At 34.1% G+C, this 1,538-nt stretch overlaps 1 protein-coding gene across 1 annotated transcript in view; it reads left to right on the top strand.

Moving 5' to 3' along the window:
• pacs1 (phosphofurin acidic cluster sorting protein 1) overlaps positions 1-1,538 on the top strand; it is a 64,937-nt gene that overhangs the window by 57,792 nt on the left and 5,607 nt on the right. The window contains 2 exon segments of the mRNA XM_016492043.1: positions 43-441; positions 543-585. Coding sequence (XP_016347529.1) covers positions 43-441; positions 543-585 — 442 coding nt within the window.

Genomic DNA, 1,538 nt, shown 5'->3' with positions numbered 1-1,538 from the left:
GTGTGTGTGTGTGTGTGTGTGTGTGTGTGTGTGTGTGTGCAGCTGTAACTGTAACTCGTCGATGCCGCGGCCGGTGAAGGTGGCGGTGGTCGGCGGTCAGAGTTATCTGGGATCAGTGCTGCAGTTCTTCGTCACTCAGCTGGCCAACAAGACGTCTGATTGGCTCAATCACCTCCGCTTCCTGGTCGTGCCTCTGGGTAAGAAAACACAACTCATGACAGCATCGCTGAGAGGAATGACGACTATGTGACATACCGATGGATATGATTTCTTTCTGTTTTTTGATGCGAATATTTTTGGATGTTAATTTCAGTGTTTCTGTTTTTTTTTTTTTGTAGATGCGGTGGACGTGGCGGCGCGTGTGGCTCAGTACATCAGCGGAGCGGCTCTCACACACCAGCTGCCCATCGCTGAGGCCATGCTGACCTGCAAACACAGAACGTACGGCTCCGTCTCACTCATTACAGCTGCACATGATTCAGTACTGTAGACATGACAGCCTCAGCCGTGTGCTTCAACTCACTTATCACTTCCTCTTACAGGAGAGATGAAGATTCCTATCAGAAATTCATTCCCTTCATTGGGGTGAGTAGAAATCGCACCCTTATGTATTTCTTACAAGCCATAATATTGCATTTAGTATTAATTAAAATGTATTTGTATAATTAAATGCATTTATATTTGTCTTATGAAAGAGTTTTTGCCTTTTATATGTGTTAATTAATTAATTAACTATCAAAAATTTACCTTTTTTAGAGATCGTATTTGCCCCTGGAATTTATTTTCATTTTTTACCTTTTATCTTTTTTGTTTTATTTATCTGTTTTTATTATTTATTTCATTTTATTCACCCATAACTATTTCTTACTAGCAATAATATTGCATTTTGCATTGATTGATTAAAATACATGTATATATCTGTGCTATGACAATGAAATTATTCATGTTTTTGCCTTAAATGTCACTCAAAGCGTCATAAATTATAGCATGTGTTTTAATAAATTAAATTGAATGCATATCACAATAAATCTCTTGAAACTTAACTTTGAAAATTTACTCTTTTTTTTTTTTTGTAATAATTGTGTAATAATTGCCCCCGAAATGTATTTTTATGTTTTAGCTTTTATCTTTTTATTTCATTTCGTTTAATTTTATTCACCCATAAATACTATCCATAATATTGCATTTTGCATTGATTGAATAAAAAATGTATATTTGTCCATGACAAAGAAATTACTCCTCAAATAGTTAATGCCTTAAATATTTGTTGCACTAGCACGTATGTCACTCAAAGCATCATATATTATATTATGTCATGCATTACAATAAATGTAATTCATAAACCCAGTAATTACTTTTTCTGAGGGGTACTATGTGCCCCTAGAATTTAGTTTAATTAGATAACTTTCATCTTTTTATTTCATTAATCTTTTTTATATTATTATTATTATTATTTTATAAAATATTATTTTAAAGCAATAAGCCCCAAGAAGCCATAGTTTACAGTGAATTTATAACAGCCGAGGGGCGTTGTTAGG

The sequence above is a fragment of the Sinocyclocheilus anshuiensis genome, unplaced genomic scaffold (assembly GCF_001515605.1).
Source record: "Sinocyclocheilus anshuiensis isolate Anshui unplaced genomic scaffold, SAMN03320099.WGS_v1.1 scaffold674, whole genome shotgun sequence".
Lineage (NCBI taxonomy): Eukaryota > Metazoa > Chordata > Actinopteri > Cypriniformes > Cyprinidae > Sinocyclocheilus > Sinocyclocheilus anshuiensis.
The sequence above is the reverse complement of the archived record's forward strand: the minus strand, read 5'-3'. Positions and strand labels throughout refer to the sequence as shown.